General features: G+C 40.1%; 1 protein-coding gene across 2 annotated transcripts; it reads left to right on the plus strand.

The window, feature by feature from the left end:
• The first annotated feature begins 7,535 nt into the window (after positions 1–7,535).
• Positions 7,536–10,947, plus strand: LOC146611356 (uncharacterized). 2 transcript variants are annotated; one of them, XM_085344743.1, is made up of 7 exons: positions 7,536–7,569; positions 8,236–8,583; positions 8,811–9,026; positions 9,496–9,597; positions 9,937–9,971; positions 10,054–10,209; positions 10,777–10,947. In XM_085344743.1, the coding sequence occupies exons 1-7, from the start codon at positions 7,536–7,538 to the stop codon at positions 10,945–10,947; spliced, it is 1,062 nt and encodes a 353-aa protein (XP_085200869.1). The 2 variants fall into 2 exon arrangements, with proteins under 2 accessions (XP_085200869.1, XP_085200871.1); XM_085344745.1 differs by lacking the exon at positions 10,054–10,209 and having other exon boundaries at positions 8,811–8,970; positions 9,491–9,597.
• The last annotated feature ends 6,178 nt before the right edge of the window (positions 10,948–17,125 follow it).

Genomic DNA, 17,125 nt, shown 5'->3' on the forward strand with positions numbered 1-17,125 from the left:
TCCTGCTAATAAAGCATTTCTATTCTTAATCAAAGATAAATCAAAATATAAGTTTGATCAATATGTAAATGAGAAATGTAGTTTGAGTAGTAGAAATGATGATATCTGAGAACTGTGTCACCGACTCTTTATGACCTGTATTTGTAAAGCGCTTTACTAAGGACCCCAAAGCGCTTTACACATCCAGTCATCCACCCATTCACACACACATTCACACACTGGTGATGGCAGCTACATTGTAGCCACAGCCACCCTGGGGCGCACTGACAGAGGCGAGGCTGCCGGACACTGGCGCCACCGGGAGAAAAATTATTAAGTATTGTCATTGTTAAACACAGAACCATGATTTATATGTGGTTTTACTGATAGTAACACAGTCAGATAGACAGAGGGGATAAGGTGTGGGTGGACCTTGGATAATTAAATGTCAGCACCTTGATTGGATGGCTAAAATGTGAAGATGTGACATCCAGTGAAGGAAGGGGGAGAAAGGGTGAGTGGGTATAAAAGGGGGATGAAGAAGAGATTCTGAGTTCTTCCCTTTTGTCTTCTGTGAGATGAGCGGTTCAGACAATTGGATCTAAGAGGTTCACAGTTCAAATTCCAGCAGCGATGCTCGAGGGGAAACTGCAGTCCAACCTGTAAATGTGCAAAATTTTGTATTTTTTGGCTTTTCATCTGCTCATTTTTGCCTCTTTAGTTAATTCAGATGGATTTTCATTTACATTTATACTTCCACTGCCCAGTGGCTTTCCTACTGAGTGATTATCATCAACTCAGAACATGAGGATAAGTGCATCTTCAGATCCAGGTGTGCTCATCCTTTCTCCAACCTCTCCTCACCAAAGATAAGAGCAAAATCAGCATTAGCTCAGGTAGATAAGTGAGTAGTAAGACAGTAAAAATCATCACTTAAACTATTAGATTTCTTTTTTGCTTTTGCTAAATTTCTTGCATAAAATTTCTTGCATTTAAAGTCTAAATTGTGGGCATTCACTTTCTAACCTTTTGTGAAACAGTAAAGTCTGAGTCGTATTCTTTATTAGCTCACAAAGCTCTTACAGGTTACCAGGTCAAGACTTTATAATCAGAGAGCACAACCAGACTACCTGTATAGGAGTTTGTTGTGCCATACTCGACAGTTGGGTGCTGGGTCATTGAACCCAAGACCCTGAAAAGTCAATAGTTGGCACCTGGACAGTTTTTGGACACTGAATCTGTGACCCTGCAGATCTACATTTGGTTTAGAGAAGAACGTTTTGGACACTGACGATCTTCCTGGGCTCTAACTGATAAACCCAAAAAGCTCAGACCCAGAGACATGTTGTTGTTGTTTTGTGAAAAAAAACATGAAGATTGGCAGGTTTAAAATTCTACATCTAGATGCAGTAACTATCATCCTAGTAAATATTAGAAATAACAGCCTAAATACAGCATGTGAAAGGTTGAAAGAAATAATTAGACACTGCAGGTAAACAGAGAAAGGATGAAGGTCAGGCGACAGCATAAATGCTGCACAGAGTCAATATCACACAGAAGATGATTTAGGAAGCTCATGTGTTGTTTCTTCTCTCAAGCCGAGTGTTATTTTCACTTTGTTGAAGTGTTAGAATATATTTCTGACTCCCTCAGTTCTGCTGTCTACAGCAAAGCTTTACTTCCTTTTATGTAGATACAGTTTAAATATATGATTCTGCTGCTTACGTGGTACATGGTGTTGTCGGTATAGCCCCCGGGAGTGTCGAACTCCAGGCCTCGAGGGCCGGTGTCCTGCAAGTTTTACATCTCAACCTGGATCAACACACCTGAATCAAATGATTAGTTCCTTGCCAGGCCTCTGGAAAACTTCAAGACATGTTGAAGAGGTAATTTAGCCATTTAAATGAGCTGTGTTTGATCAAGGACACATCTAAAACCTGAAGGACACCGGCCCTCGAGGCCTGGAGTTCGACACCTGTGCCCCAGACTGAGAGTAATTTATGATGTAAAATAAGTGATGACTTGACCCCGACTTTAGTATATATATATTACTACTCAAGTACGAGTTTACATCCTGTATATAGTGCAGAAATAGCTGAGGTCAGTGAGTATGAAGTGTTTCTGCAGGTTCCTGTCATTGAAGGCTATAAAAATAATAAGTACTCAGCTACAAATCTTCCACTGGTGTGCTGACATCAGACTTTTGAGGCCTCAGTTTGGTTAAATATCTGTCACTTTGTGATACCGTGAAAACAAAAACATTGAGTGAAATGTGTTTCTAAGGTAGTTCATAAGCTGAAACTTTCAGGAGCTGTGATGTTAATAGTGCAGAAAAAGAAAAGAGGAAGTCCGTAGCCACAGCGAGTTTCTTCTGTTAACGTGGGAAATGCATTTGCGCTTTGTCTAAACGAGAAGGTCGCGGTTTAGTGCCCAGAAATGAGTCATCACCGGGGTGTGCTGAGTGTTAAAAGTTGAAACGATGACAATTAAAGAACTGTAACTAAAGACAATATTTTTGTGGTTTAATAATGCAGTCTATAAGGTATCAGGAGCTATCAAAGTCCTGTGTTTAACACCAAATAGTCAAATATTGATATTCATTCTATAAACTGCAGTGTTAGATCTTCATTTCTGTTCCTGTTATTAACCAGGTCAGTCTGGTCTGTGGTTTGCAGCCTAAGAACAGGCAGAGTTTCCTTCGTAAAAACAGAAAAACTGTCTTCTTTTCTGAGTCGACCCTAAAGGGGAAAGAGTGTGTAATTAGAACAACTGCAGTAAGACAGGGTTGCATTCCTCAGGGTGAGACGATATTTAACTGCAGACCATTACATTGTCTTGGGACACAGTGTTGATGTTTCTTAAAGAAGCAAACTAACTGCAGAAGGAAAGTAATTTAACTGGATGTCACAGCAGCAGAGACAATCACATCAGTGTTTGTCTCATCTGTTTTAGAGGAATCGCTGTACTAACAATAACCCCCATCGCAGCTTTGTGTAAGAGGATCTCTGCTCTCTCTGAACGGCATGAAATGAGGGCAGAGAATTCAAAATACAGAAAATGTGTTTGAAGCACGATACATGATGTGACGGTCGAGGCAAATTTTACCACAATGTGGTGTTTGACTTCCTGTTTCTTTATGTCACCACAATTTTCTCATAGAGCCTTCAATATATAAAACACTGTGTGTAATACATGAAAGAATCCGCTGTGCTCCACAGAGGTTCGCCGTTCATTGTTTTATATATTGTAGGTCGGTGGTTTAATAATGACCAGCACAAGGCGATAAAACTTGTTGGCTCTGATTTCGAACTCTTCAACCACAGCGAGATAAATATGTTAATAAAACATTTATCAGCTACAGCTCATCTTACAAACAGGAAACACAGACTTGATTTTCATCACATTGTGGCATTCATTAGAAAAGAAAAACAGCATTTACCCAAATCTTCTTCTTCATTTTACCACTCACTTAAAAATCACTAAAATGATCTCCTGACACCCCTGGTGCCACCCTCCACCATTTAAAAATGGTGCAGCTCATAGCGCAGAGCGGCTTTACGGATGCCTGTGATTGTGCCAGAGCACATTATGAATCAACACCATGGACATTTCAGATTTAAACACAGTTGGTTGATTGTTCCACTCTGAAAATTGAATTAAGGTGAGTGTTATTAGCTCTCTGGGGTTGACGGACGTCGCACCTCCAAATCACATGACCGATATAAGCTGACATAGCCACAGGCTGCTTTCTGAAGCTTGTATTGAAAAAGGGATCATTACTCCAAGGTTTTCAACACAGTGCTCTTTGGTGACATCTGGTGGCCAAAAATATGAAGCGCATAGCAAATTAAAATGAACTGCTTCATTGTGACTGTCCATTCTATCTGAGCTGATATCGGAATATCGCTGTGGTGCTTTGAACATGTATTTTTGGGGTGTAAAAAAATAACGTTATGTCTATATGTTTAATAAATCATTTTAATGAATAAACCTGTGACATGTTCTCCATTTGTTTGTGACTTCTTGACATTTGTAGACATGATAGATAAAAATACATCATATATAATAATGTGCAACCACAGGTGGGAAGTAACAAAGCACAAATACTTTGTTACTGTACTAAAGTACAGTTTTCAGTTATTTTTATTACTTTGACTCCCTACATTTTCAAAACAGGTTTTTCACTTTTGGTTTAACACATTTGGGTCAAAGTATTATTTTGTTACTGCCAGCTTTCAAACATCAAATCAATTCGAGCCTGAACAGAAGCACATGAAAGGCAATCTTGTTCGATGTTGCATAAAAAGAAATGACGTGTGCAAAGTCAGGGGTTAAAAGTAGGAAGGTATTTTGTTGTTGTTTTGTTCTGTTTTTGATTTGGTCTCAACAATGGAACGACTGCAGGTTTCCATGGTTGCGGTTAAGGTATTTGAGCATCTGACTAGCGTTACAAAAGAGGAGCAAGCATAAAGTGAGTGACTTGTTTTTTAAGTGTCAGGTAATTTCAAATGCAGCGTTTCAGTCAGCTCAACAAACATCAGCAAACACACAAACTGTTTGTGGAGTTTGTCTCACAGTGTGTTGCTAGCTAAAGGTCCAGCTGCTGTATTTCACATGTAGAAAAACTAAAGCTAACTTCACTCAGAGATGAAGAAAGATAAGAAAGACAGGAGAGGAAGAAGAGAACTTAGTTTTAAAGGGAAGGACTCCTCATATAAAGCTTACGTGTAAGTCCTCATGTTTTTAAATGTTGGGTCTGTACATGTGACATTATGTTTTTTCAGTATATATATCATGGTGCAAAACAAACTGAGGTAGTATAACTGTGTTATTTAAAGGCTGCATGAAAATCCTCAGTATGTTAGTGCAGGATCTGTACTGTGATGGACTTAGAGAACAGTGTTTGACTGGTGCACAGTGGCTGTGGTTTCATGGTCAGAGTAAGGTTGTATCAAGTTTAGCAGAGATGAATTGAAGTTAAGCTCATGATGCTTAGATTCATCCACTGAATTCCACTTTCATACAAACTTTATACCATCTAAAAAAAATACAGCATAAACAGTGTAGAGGATGCAAATCAGGCAGAACAACTCTGAAACATCTGCTCACATCCACAAAGAGCAGCAGGTTGGCTGATCACAGCCTGTGCACTAAGAAAATCCGCTGGAGCTTTCAGTAGAAATGATTGTGAGTTATGATTCTTTTCCTCTCACTGAACCATTACAACCAATGTTAGGGTTCCCCACCTGCTGAATCCACTTTAACCCCTGACTACATGTAACTGCCCCCAAAGGTTATTTTTTATGTTTGGTGTAGAATAAAGAGCCAAGCTTCAGCTGATGTTTAACCAGTAATTTAATCTCCTCTTCACCAGAAAACACAGAATAATGTGTGAGCAAAATTAAATTACAACCCAAATAAAAACGTACACACAAAGTAAAATACACAAACATGCTGCGTGTGCCTTTCTACCACACATTCAGGAGCAATTGCAGTCCCTGTTGTCCAGTTTTGCTCTTTATCCACAAGCTACAGCTGACAATAAAGCTAAAAATAAAACTGACTTTGACTTTGACTAGCTTGTTTTCTGGCTTGAGTCTTCACTCTCTGGCGACATGTGTGCCTTAATTAAACAACTGTCCAAACCATGCGCACCTGAAAGCGCAATACTCAGGTCCACCAGAAGGTGGCAACAATACAACACAGGAATGACATTAAATGGCCAGTTTTGAACAATATAATCACATCTTACTGGGACAGCTACACATTTTCCTGTTTAGAGGCAAAGTCACCCTCTACAATGAAGGCAACAGAAAATGGATATAATGGATATATATTTTCCTTCTTTTTCTTCAGATCCAAGCTGAGTATAATTAGAATTTTAAAAAGTTAGACTAAAGTTGTCGGGGGCTTGGTCTGTGATGCAGCATTTTGAGTTTACTTTGTACTTTTGGATTCCGTATGTTTTATTGGAAATATGTTAAGTTCTTGTGTTGTTATTATGAGCTACGATTTGGTGAAGTTTTATTCTAGTTTTTGTTTCATCTATGTCTCCTGATTTATGAGTCTTTTCCTGTCCTCCATGTAGTCTGTCTTGTCCATGTTCACTGTGTTTTGTTTTACTTCCACTTGTGGGGTCATGATTATTTGTGTCAGCTGTGTCTCCCCAGGTGTTTCTCTTCCCTCATTACCGGCCTGTGTATTTCACCTGGCCTTGTCTTTCTGTCCTTGCTTTCTGTTTGTTTGTTTGTTTGTTTGTTTGTTTGTTTGTTTGTTTGTTTGTTTGTTTTTGTATCAGCCGTAATAAAGGCTTGCTTTTTGTTTGATCATCAGTTCATTTTTCCTGTGTCTGCTTTTGGGTCTGACCCACAAACACACCGGCTCACTGCCGTAACAAAAGTTTTTATTCCCATCTAGTGATATTATTTTATAATTATGTTATTATAGCACAAGGTTCAGTTTGCTTTGCACCAAAATGGAAATATCCTCCAAAGAGCTACTTTTTACTTTATTACTTTTGCTTTACATTTCAGAGCCTGTACTTTTATTTACTTTTACATACACACACACACACACACACACACACACACACACACACACACACACACACATATAATGGCTTATATATATATATATAGTCTATTTCAGCGGTCCCCAACCTTTTTTGCGCCACGGACCGGTTTATGTCCGACAGTATTTTCACAGACTGGCCTTTAAGGTGTCGATAAATACAACAAAATAAAACCAGTAACGGTACCAAAACAAAGAGGTTTATTCACAACACACAGGAAAAGACCCAGGGAAACCGAGTTAAGGATAAAAAACAAGCATCAACTCTCACGGCGTGGTACCGCTCCATGACCCGGGGGTTGGGGGCTACTGGTCTATTTCTTTAGTATGTTTTTGACCTGGGGGTAGAATTGCTTATAAACGGGTAAAATAAAAATGTAACATATATAAGGTTATTCTGTTTGGTCAAAGTTTTTTCAGAAACAACACAATATCAAAAATAAATGAACTTCAAATAATCTAAAAAGAATAAATAAAAAAATAAACACCTGGTAAATATTTCCTTTAAACGCATTGCTGTTTAAGTTTGGATAGAGACTGGATGAACTTCTGAACATTAAAAGATTCAGTTTGTGACTCAAAACTTAAAATAGAAGTCGTAAATAAATAGACATTTTATTTCTGCATCGTCTGATAAATGAAATACTAAAGATTATTCTGTTTGGTATGATGAAAATGGAGGACAGCCAACACGAGTCAACTAGTCTAGTTATAAAATAGTCTAGTTTATATCCTATAATTATAGTTTAGTAAACCTCACACAGTCGGTTTCTTTAGAGCGTGAATGATACTCTGAAAATCAAAAACACTAAAGTTATGTGAGGAAACAGGAAATTTAAATAAAGAAACATTATTGCAGTTAAAAAAAGTCTTTGTGTGGGTGTGGGTGAGTTTTGAAGGCGTGACCTCGTCATTAAGAGAAGTAAGAAGTTCCTGGTTTGAAGTGAAGAAAAAGAGAAGCAGCATTAAACCATCAGAGCTCTGAGATGAAACACACTTTGGTCTGCTTCATCTTCCTCAGTGAGTAAATTTGCTTTTTATTTCTGTCACTTTCTCTGTTCTAAGTCTTATTTACCTTCGCTTTATTGTCATTTGTAGGTAATCAGCTGGTTTTACAACTTGCTTCACTTCTTTGATCTCTCTCATACAAATTGGAAAAGAGTCACTCAAACATAAAGCTCAGAGAAAGGACACTTTGTAATAGTTATAAACAGATAAAACCCGGAAATACAAAATTTTTGCACAAACTTCTGCTCTTGCACGCACGACTGCAGTGTGCAAATAATTTTTAGTTTCACATCACTTTGATCCCCAGAAATCACTTTGGAACATTGACAAAGTGAGAACTGGATGTTTAGCAGCGCGTCTAAAACGCTCATTTCACATACAAATATAGAATTAGCTGCTGCTGCTGCTGCTGCTGCTGATGATGATGATGATGTCATCCAAGATACAAAAATTAATTTTGACTTTTATTTATCTTTTTCACAACCTTAAACTCTGAATCTTCCACATCAGATGCTTTGTGTTCGTGTATAAAACAGGAAGTTTGCTGTTTGCAAAGTCAAATAAAAACAGAAAAGTGAAGTTACCGTAATTGAACTTCTGTCATCGGTTCAAATTAATAATCATCTGTCACATTTAATCTATAGTAAGATTGTAACTAATGATTGTTCATCCTTTCAGCAGCACTTCAGGATGGAAACACTGGTTTGGTCAAAGCACAAACTCTCACCCGCAGAGCAGAGGAAGGAGGAAACATCACAGTTGGGTGCAACTTTTATTTGTCTGGAAGCAGGAAACTCTTCTGTAAGAAAAAATGTGAAGATGGAAACATTCTTGTTGAAACATCTAATGATGCAGCTCAGAACGGCAGATACAGCATTAAATATGTAAAAAAAGGTGTTACCTCATATATTATGTATGTGAGCATCACACAGCTGAAACAGTCTGACTCAGGATGGTACAGGTGCTCTTTGGACAGAACTTTGAGGCCAGATGGAAACGATGATTTTGAGCTGATTGTCACAGAAGGTGAGTTTCTGCTAACAGTCGTGTTTGTCTTTGAAGGTGTGACAGAAGCTTCACGTCTCAAAAGCAGCTACTTTTCCTTCAAATCACCTACAGATGTTATATTTATCTGAAACATCAAGTTTCATCAGTTCTGCTGTCAAACAGCCCATAACCACGTCAGTCACATGCAGATATATAAACTGCTTCAAGTGGTCTTATTATGACTCTGATGCTTTCATTGTTCACAGCTTCAACCACTTCAACACCAAACGGGACTCTGAGACCTTTTTCAGCTTCAGTGTTTCTCTCATCAGCCTCCACACCACCAACAGCACAGAGTTTAAGCTCAACTTCAGGAAGCTCCACACCTTCATCAGCCTCCACGCCACACAAAATGGAAACAACACAGAGTTTAAGCTCCACACCTTCATCAGCCTCCACTGAAACCAAACATGCAATATCAGGTATATTGGGTGGCTGTCGCTTAGCAGGTAGAACAAGTCATCTTCTAATTGGAAGGCCATTCATCTGATCCCATATTCCAATGTGTTTATCAGAGTGTAACTGTTGGATAGAAAGCACAAGGTGTAGGAAAAAAGTGTTTGTCTAAAAAGATGAATAAGGCAGGTCGTACGAGTGCTCGAGTAGAAAAGGGCTTTGGGTTCATTCATGTGTTGTTATCAGAGAACTACACAAGAATGACACATTAAAAGCTGTGGAAGAAGCACTCTGATATTTTAGTGAATAAATTAGAAGCAATAAATTGTTCTGTCATTCTTGATAAACAGTTTGTCAGATAGTGTTTGATGAACTGTTTTCAGTCCAAAGATACGTTACTCTGTATGTGCACAACTTTACTGCTAAATGAACAGATGTTGAGACCACATGTTTACACTGTGAGTAAAAGAAATCTTCTCTGTTAAACTCCTGCAGATGTGCTGATTTATGTGGGTCTGATTCTGCTCGTTATGATCGTCGTCTTATCAGCAGCTCTGCTGATTTGCTGCATGAAGAGCAGGACCACTAAACCCAGAGGTGAGGCTAGGAAAACAGAAAAGGCTAAACATGCTCAGCTCAGAATGTCCCAGTTTGCATGAATTAAGTCAGGTGTGACGTTTCTGTCACGCTGTTTTCACTTTTGAAGTTCAGTCTGTTTGTAAAAAGAGCACCGGATGTTCATTTATGACTCACAACAGAAACTAATTGTAGCAGATTTGATTGATATGATTTTGATTCTTTATCAGTCATGTGTCTTATCTAACTGTAGTTCATATGTAGTTCTTCATATCGTTCCTGAGTTTAGTTCCTCAGGTTCTTCTTCCTGTTATGTGTCTTAAAGACAGACGTTTATTTTCTGACCTGCATGTTTTTCAGGACCTCCTGTGGAAACAGAGTATGCTGACACGCAGGTGGGTTTTAGGACCTGTGACACACATCAGCTTCATTATTGTTTGCTTTGTATCTGTCAGCTGGTTTGTTCTCCTGCTGCAGGCCGACAGGTTGTATGAAGATATTGGAAAGTGTGACATACCGAGCAGGTCACCTCCTGTAGAAGTGTCTTCAGTTTATGCCACCGCCAAAGACCCCAGTTCAGATGGAGTTGAAAATATAGACCTCTACAGCCTCGTCACCTCTCCTCAGAACAACGTGAGTAAAACTGTGGTCTGATTCTAAGCTGAGGTCATAAACCAGGTAACTGTTTGTGTAGTGAAGTAATTCATCTGTTCTCAGACACAAAGAGCCATGTTCCACTGAAGACTGAAGAAATAAAAGTTCTTCCTCTATGTTTGGAGCAGATAAAATCTTTTAAATTGAGAAAAAGATTCAAAAGAATCCTTTCTATACTGAAATGTGTATTTTTGAATAAATATCAGCTTCATACTCAGTGGGATTAAAAAAAAAACACCTTTCTGGTGGAAAACAAGTCTATCAAACGTTAAGGTTAATTAATCTGTATTTAACACAACTGTAAAACACTGTCCAGTAAAGGAAAAAAAAGCAGTAAATCCTTCGTTTGTGAACGTTGTCATGTTCAGATTTTGTTACAAAGGTATTTTGAAAGGTGACTTCAGAGGCTTTATGATTATTATGACAAAAATGTATTCTTGATTTTTGTTTTTTTCAGATGTGGGTTTTTCAATTTAAATATTCAACATTATTTAATTTTAACAGTCTTATGTCTAATGTTTGATCTCACCTCTTTATCTCATTAAGGCAGACAACCTCTGCTACGCTGAAGTGCATCTTCCCCACATTCCTGCCACCAACAGCGCCCCCTGTGGTGAAGCAACTGATGTTGTCTACTCAATGCCTCAGGTGGACCTGAGTACTGCCATCCACACCAAAGATGCTTCACCTCCTGTGTACTCTGTTTCCTCACTATGAATATATTAGTACTATTTTTAAACCTGTCCTGTCCAGCAGCTGTAACAAGCGTAATGGTCTGAATGCTTTGTTGTGCCAAACATATTTGCTTTCCCAAGATTGGCACTGTAGACTCTCTGTAGGCTCCTCTTTTTATGTTTTTGTTTTATCTATTTATTTAATTTTATTATTCATATTATTCTGTGTGTGGATATTATGTTGGAGCGGACAGGGTGTGAAGATTGGATTGGCAAAAGATAGGTGAAGAAATTTAGAGGAATAGAAGAAGAAAAATGAGAGAAAAACAAGAGAAAAATATGAGGGTGGGGGAAATTTTGAGGATGAAACAAACAGACATGCTGGGTCTCCAACTGCTACAGCTGTGACAAAGTATACAAACAATAGGCAACACCTGAAAGACAAAGCACATCGTGTGTGTGTGAGAGAGAGAGAGAGAGAGAGAAGATGGGAGTGTGCATGATTGTTTGTCATGAAACGTACTTAAAAATACTTGAAAAATGAGGGTGAAGGCCGGGAAAGACCCAGGAGACCCCAGCTATCTATAGCTCCCAAGAGATCTGAAGATCTGAATCCCAACAACCATGCATTGTATCCTAGCCGAGGGAAGACAGAGGCCCCGGACGGAGTTCCTATAGCCAGCAGGCAACTGACCCCGCTGGCCACCCCAGCACAAGCCAAAGGCGAGACTCAATAACTGCCCAACACCCAGCGGAGCCCCCACCGCATGACGAAGAGGCCAAGCTAGCCCCGGACACACACAGCCATCCCCACACTCTGAAGTGTGGATGGACAGGTGCCTTCCCATAGCCAGCAGTGATCCCGGGACGCAGTCAACCAGTCCCCCGATCACCAGCCAGCCTCGGCATCAGGCAGGGTGTAGAAAATAGTTGAAACCTCAACTATCTCAGCGGGCAACAGCTCAGTATAAATGATACTAAAGTTAGTTTATCTTTATTTACTTTTGACATATTTATAGCTTAACTGCACAGTTATATGGCCTCAGGTTAAAGTTCATTACAGCTGCTTATAATTTAGCTCAACAGATACAAAAAATGTTGATATTATGGTTTTTATAGGATAGATTCATTGAAACCAGGAAACAGACTGCTATCTTTTAAGGACATGTGATATAAGGAAGACAAAAAGTGAAGAGATGCAGTAATCTACTCATTTTTAATGAAAATAAACATGAACATTGGCAGTTTTAACAGTGTATGGTTTTTATTTTTTTTATAAAATATAAATAAAAATATACAAATATTAAAATACACACATTTCCTTAACTTCTGCAGTGGAAGTATTTCGACTCAACTTCTTCTAACAAAGGATACTGAAAAAGAAAGCAACTGGAGTTCTTTTGAAGCTCAGCAGTGTTTTGAAGATGCTTCATTCAGGAGTCTTCTTCAGTTCTAAAAACTAAGAGGTGGAGAATCCCAGGTGTTTGAATCCTAGTGGTCATTGGCCCACTATTGATCATGTGCCTCATCACATGAGCCAAGCTGTGAAAAAACATTTAGGGTGAAGACACTGTGATATATCATATGACCCACTGAGGTCACCTGAAGCAAGGCATCTCAAAACTGCTTAGTAGGTGGTGTCATCAATCACCCTCTCTGTTCAATGATGGCCATTCACATGGCAGGCAGGACGAGGCAGGATCAGACGTAGCAGGACCAGGCGAGGCAGGACCAGACAGCGCACTAACCTCTGGCGGATACGGATCTGGACTAGATGGCAGCATGGCGGTTGCAAGTGGTTCAGCTGGTGGCAGCTGTGGATGGTTGAGCTGGTGGTTGAGCTAGCAGTTGAGTAGGCAGTGGCATGGACGCCATATGCGTGGTGGAGGCACAGGTGACGGCGTGACAGCCGCAGACAGTTGTGCTGGCAGCTAGATGGACTCTCCTGAGCCACCAGCGAGAACAGGCAGCAGCATGGAAGCATTGGACAACTGGACGAACTCTCCAGATAGACTCCTCAGAGCCCCCAGCAGAAACAGAGGGTGGCGTGGAAGCCGTGGATGGCTGGAGTGGCTCTCCTGAGCCCCCAGCGGGAACAGAAACTGAACCAGATGGTGCGAAAACCTTTGGTGGAACAGAAACATGGCAGCTCAGTTGAGCTCTCAGGAGAAACAGTCTTTAAATCTTCCGGAGGGAACACTTCTTAAAATCCATTAATTCGGAGCAGATTTCCTCGGAATGAACAGTCACTGAGTTGACAGACTCAGGGCTGACTAGAGAAACAGAGGGGGAAATCTACTTATTCACAGGATTAATATGCAAGTCCTCGAAATGGACAGTGCCCATGGTAATAATCCTTGGCTCAGAAGAAGCACAAGAAAAACGGGCTTCGTTGCTCCCCAAAACACTGTCCCAGAGCAAACAGTCAATTTTTTAGTAGGTGACTAGAAAATACCTGTGTTACTCACCACAGCCGGTTGTTCAGAAGTCCCGGAAAGCGGCTGTGGTGAGGAGCGTCGCGGCGTGGATGCCACTTCCTCTTTGAAGAGGGAGCAGGGATGATGGAGGAGGCCGGTGATGGTGGAGGGCTAGAGACCTACTCCTCATCCCCAACCACATCGCTGCTTTTAAACGTTTCTAGCAGTCGTTCACAAAGTTCTATTTTCTCCATCTGTCAGCTGGTGCTGGCTCTTCCTCCTCCTCTTCCTCCTCTTCCCCACACACGCAAAGTCTCACAGATGATGTACAGCAGTGGGTCCCTCAGTCTGTCCTCACTCTGGACACTTGCAGTTCTCACACATGGAAATCAAATGTGTGATAACCTACAGGATTCAAACACAAGTTTAACTTATAAATACATGTTCATACTTTTATTTAACAATCAGAGAGAAAGAAAAAGAGAGAGAGTGCAGGACAGACAAAAAGGTGATGGTCTCAGATGGCCTTGGGTGTGCAATTTATGGTTTTCAGGGATTTTATCGTTAACTCGGTCTCCCTGGGTCTTTTCCTGTGTTGTAGTTGTGTATCTTATGTTGAAAGAAGTATTTATGCATTACCATAGCGACCAGAGACCATTAAGGGGCAGAGGATGCTACTCTCAATGTTATTGCCGCATTTCAGGAGGACGCTGCGAATAAAGTTACACGATTACACTGTGAATTTGCGTTTATTATTATACTTACAAAATACCAGTTTTTGTCTTGGTCATATCATTTTATGTTGTTGTATTTATCCGCGACACCTTAAAGGCCGGTCTGTGAAAATATTGTCTGACATTAAACCACTCCGGACATCAAAAGGTTGGGGACCGCTGGTACACACTACTACACAAAACAGCGAAAGAGAAGGAGTATTTTCTGTTTGTGTTATTACAAGTACTAAATAAGAAGAGTTCCCAGATGGTACAGTGGCCACATGTTTGACTCCTATGAATAAAGCACATTTTGTTTAGCTTAACAAGTGAACTGTTAAATCAAACGTCAAAGTCTGTTTGGCTTTAACCACTGAACAGAGGCAGCAAAATAGCAACATTAACAGTGCAGTGAATCCTGCTTGTGCCGTGATATTTGGGACTAAACATGGCAGCCTTCACAGACTATGAGCTTGTTCGGTTTGTGTATTTATTACTGAGTTAATTATCCACAAAATCATCACATTCGCTTAAGATTAAGGTCAACAATTGAACGGCGTCTACCGCCGCATAAATACGTGACATAAAAGTCAGTACTTTTAAAAGTTTACTGTTAAGCCAGCCCGCTTAAGCCATCTGCCATTAAAAAAAATTATCCACAGCCACCGCTGCGCTATGAATCCTGGGATAGGTTGGGCCACGAAGGATACACCCGACCCATCCTTCATATCCAGAGAAAAGGAGGACGCATTTGTGCGCCGCATTTCGAGCAGCCTTCAAATTGGGACAGCCTTTGTTGCCTGGCTGTGACATTATCGGCTTTCAAAGCGGCCTCCGAAGGATGGGGCCTATGAATTGGGACACAGCTAACGAGAGGATGGAGAACAAGTGGGAACAAAGCTGACATAAGACAAGGACACTCAAAGTAAAACAGGAAGCCAGAGACATTTGCAAAGACACAAACTCAGAGACACAGACTTGACACTGAGACATGACTGACTGGATATGCAACATGGAACAAAAGGAAGACACTGTGACCAAAACTAGGAGCTAGAACTATAAAGATAATATAAACAGAAAACCACCAAGAAAAGCAAAGCCATGAATAACAAATAATCAAGGAATATAACTTAAACACAAAACACTGGGTCACAGAACCAGTACCGTGACACTGTGGGTATTAAAGGTACTGTGCTGCACTGGCTTGAATCATATCTAACAGACTCCAGTTTGTTCATGTAGATAGGGAGTCCTCTTTCAACACAAAGGTTAATTATGGAGTTCCACAGGGTGCAGCCCTAAAAGCCTTAGAAATATGGTGTCTATCTAGTCCTTCAATGCACACATTCAACAAATATGTAAGACTGCTCTCTTTCATTTTCGCAATATCTCCAAAATTAGAAGCATCCTGTTTCACAGTAATGTTGAAATATGTGTTCATGCATGTTGTGATAAAGTAAAGTCTGAGGGCTGTGACACCAAAACGCAAAGTGCAAAACAACTGCGGCTCAGTAGGAAGTGTTTCTGCAACCTCCTACCATCAGAGGCTAGAAACAAAAAAATACGAACCTGCAGTATTTTCGATCTTCCACTGGTGTCCTGACACAAGACTTCACAGCAGTGTCAAACATTCTGTTGGAGACCTCAGTCTGGTTAACTATCTGTCCCATTATGATACAATGAGAAAAACAGAGTGAAATGTGGTTCAAAGCTGGATCACACGCAGAATTTTTTCTCAGGAACTTTGATGTTAACAACGCAGAAAAAGAAATGAGGAACTCACAGTGAGTTCCTTCTTTTAACATCTGACTTTATACTCGAGTCTGGTCTGCGTTTTTTCCTCACAAGTTTTCCACCATCTATCCTCCTCTGTCTCGCTCTCTCTTTCATTAGTGTCTCACTACATTTCCATCTCTATCCACAATCACTCTAACCTGCTGAAAATTCTTTCCAGCTTTATGTCTCTGCGCAGCCAATCAATACAAGTCCTTTTGTCTTTCCTTAATGTCCAGCCTCACATACAACTCACTAGTCTTTTTCTTTGTCACGTCTGCCTTTGTATGCATAGCCTCCCAGCACTCCTGTATACTTTTCTCCTTGTCTTTTTTAAATCTTTGTCCAGAGGAAATATCAAACTCCTGCTTGGCAGTTTCCCTCAGCACTACAGCTGTATATTATCAGTCATCTTTTGTTGAAGCGTGTTCACTACACTACACTTAATCCAGCTTAGTGCAGAATTTCTCTTTTTTCTAACTGAGATCCAGCCTGTGGGGAAAACTCACTGACAACACTCATCATCACAGCTTCAATATCCAGCTTTAATTTCATGATTCTTTCTTGCACTCTCTTCACCTCCACAACACTGTTTATATACTCTTTCTTGAATATATAACCCCTACTTCATTTTACTTCCTATCTACATCATGGTAGAGCAGATTGAAACAATGTTTTCAAGTGAACAAGTATTTAAATGACACAAGACATGAAGCCCTATTATAACATTAAAAACACATTATCCTGGGTTAAGCTCAGCCAGCAGTCCATGCAGATCAGCTGAAGCTCGTCTAAACATGCTGCTGCAGAGAATTAAGAGGAAGCAGCAGTGAACTGTTAAAATGGTCAATATTAGCCAGTCATGTAGCCTCAGCACGTGTATGCAGTTCTTACATGTACATGTATACAGAAGTTTGCAGCTCTTTAGAAGATGTGTCAAGTCTGGTCTGCGTTTTTTTTTTTTTTTTTTTTTTTTTTTGCTGCTTCTTTCAGTCAATGCAGCCCATGAACATGCAGCATGTCCTTTGCAGAAAGGTAAAATAGAAATTAAGAGAAACTGTGTAAACTTGGGGTGGAACCCTCCATGCCTTGTCTTGATGTCAGTGGCTTCTATCTCCTCCTTTGGGGAGCTTATCATCCCACCAGGGTATCTGAAGAAGACGTTGCTAGTCTTTTTACAGATCTGGTTAGGGTGTTCAAGCCTATGTAGAACAGCAATGGGGAGAGAGCGTCTACTTGCTAAATCCTGCACCTAATGGTAGCTTGTGCAATTGGCTTGAAGTTGGCTTCTAGTGCCAACTCCTTTTCTGGTGTGCTC

Source organism: Diplotaxodon limnothrissa, linkage group LG20, assembly GCF_057381915.1.
Source record: "Diplotaxodon limnothrissa isolate DT_005_m linkage group LG20, D_limnothrissa_male_GT1.1, whole genome shotgun sequence".
In the NCBI taxonomy this organism is placed as follows: Eukaryota; Metazoa; Chordata; class Actinopteri; order Cichliformes; family Cichlidae; genus Diplotaxodon; species Diplotaxodon limnothrissa.